The sequence below is a fragment of the Phalaenopsis equestris genome, unplaced genomic scaffold (genome assembly GCF_001263595.1).
Source record: "Phalaenopsis equestris unplaced genomic scaffold, ASM126359v1 Scaffold228193, whole genome shotgun sequence".
Taxonomy (NCBI): Eukaryota; Viridiplantae; Streptophyta; class Magnoliopsida; order Asparagales; family Orchidaceae; genus Phalaenopsis; species Phalaenopsis equestris.
This window is the reverse complement of record NW_018246174.1, coordinates 1-1,823: the sequence shown is the minus strand read 5'-3', so window position 1 is coordinate 1,823 and position 1,823 is coordinate 1. Positions and strand designations below refer to the sequence as shown.

The 1,823-nt window shown below is 42.9% G+C and overlaps 1 protein-coding gene across 1 annotated transcript; it reads right to left on the bottom strand.

Moving 5' to 3' along the window:
• Positions 1-271: 271 nt before the first annotated feature.
• Positions 272-1,325, bottom strand: LOC110037968 (probable methyltransferase PMT28; the record flags this gene model as incomplete). Its single annotated transcript, XM_020742717.1, has 2 exons — positions 517-1,325; positions 272-421 (listed from the first exon to the last, which is right to left on the bottom strand). Coding segments are annotated over exons 1-2 (828 nt in total), but the record flags the coding sequence as incomplete, so codon positions are not given.
• Between the last annotated feature and the right edge of the window lie 498 nt (positions 1,326-1,823).

Sequence of the window (1,823 nt, the reverse complement as noted above, 5' to 3'; positions counted from 1 at the left end):
AAAAATAGAAAAGAAAGTTTAAGTAAATCGTGTTGGGAGTTAATGCATCAATGTGAAACAAGCAAGCTACAATTAATTAAAAAAGATTGTGATTGCTTCATAGAGTTTCAATCAGAAATTGCTAAAGCAGAATCTCCACTCACTACATGTCATCAATTACTATATTTTCTTCTCCTAAACTTTAGAAAGTAATGTAATTTCAATGCCATTGACAGAAACAACAGGTATTCATCTAGCAAAAGTTCATAAAAAAAATGTGCAATCAATTCACCTCTTCAATTGAATCAAGATAGTGCTGCACTCCACCATTAAACTCAGACTCCCCGGAAGGAAACGTCAGATATTCCCCAGAAATATTCACCCACTTCTTCGTCTTCACAAAAGCAGAAAGCTTGGGATGAGCTAAATTCCCAAAAAGCACCTGCATCAACAAACCAGACCAAAAATCACAACTTTCGCTCGCTGAAACCCGTAAATCCCAAAATCGCGCTGTCGCGGTGAATTAAAACTGAACACCTTGGATTTACTCTCCGGCCATGGCACCGAAGCCGAATAACCCTTTGGTAGAGGCACCAGACATGTCACCGCCCCACTAGGGCAACTTCTTTCATGGTGCCTCCTTCCCCCGAGTCCTTCCATATCAATGCAAGGAATATAGCTCTGCTTGCTTCTACCTCCGCATAACTTCCACTCATACCTAGCTTTCGGATCAAACAAAGGCCCCAAATTCTTCTTCTTACTCTTCTTCCTGTTATTATTGCTTTCATTCTCCTCACCAGATGAATCGTTATACCCTTCCTGATTCACATCCACTCCATCCTCAACGTCGATTTCTACTTCCTCTTCGCCCTCAGCACGCTCCTCGTCGGGATTCGCCTTGGGATCAGCCTTCTGTTCGACCACTGCCTTCTTCTCTTCCTTGCGAACCGAAGATTCGCTCTCGTTCCTGCTCCTGCTCGGCTTCGCCGGAGCGGGAGGTGGAGTTATGGAAGCTATGGAATGATTCCGAGCTGAAGGGCTCCTTTGGATGTCGTCGAAGTTGTCACGTCTAGTAGAGACCGAGGAAGAGGGTGAGGAGAAGACGGACCAGACGACGAAGAAGGACAGGCCGACGAGAACTACAAGAGAGACTTTCAAGCAGAAGCTGAGTGGAGCGCGGGGTTTCGCGTTACGGCCGAATCGAACTCCGGCCATGGGACCAACCGGAGTTACTGCCGGAAAGTGTAGAAGAGGAAGCAGATTCCAGATAAGCGAAAGAGACGGGTTAGCAGAATCCACGGAGAAAGCAGAGTTGGGGATTGTAGCGGAATGTGTAGCGGCCTGCAATGATTGGTGGACAGGTGTGAACTACCCGGATGACCCGATCTGACCCGTAATTTTAATTTTTTTTTATTTTTATTTCACCGGATGACCCGATCTGACCCGTAATTTTAATTTTATTTTATTTTTATTTCAAGTGGCAAGGGGACCATCAATGATTTTTCATCTTTGTTGTCAGTCTTTTATTATGATTTTAATTTAATAGAGGGGAACTAATACATTTTTTTTTTGCAGTTCAACATTAATATCGTCGTCAATCACTACCGATCGTCATCGATCATTGATCGTCGTCGATCAACACCAGCAACCGAAAGCCGTTAGTCGACGTTAACCCTGTCAGATTAACCTAATGAATATTTCTTTTTTTTTTGTTGGGAAAAGTGGGGCTGAAAATTACTTAAATATCGAATTTCCATTATTTCCATAACATTAAAGCTTATTTTAGGCTCTCCTAAAGCGCAAATCTTAAAGCACATTGGACTACAAGGTTCAAACTTTTTTTT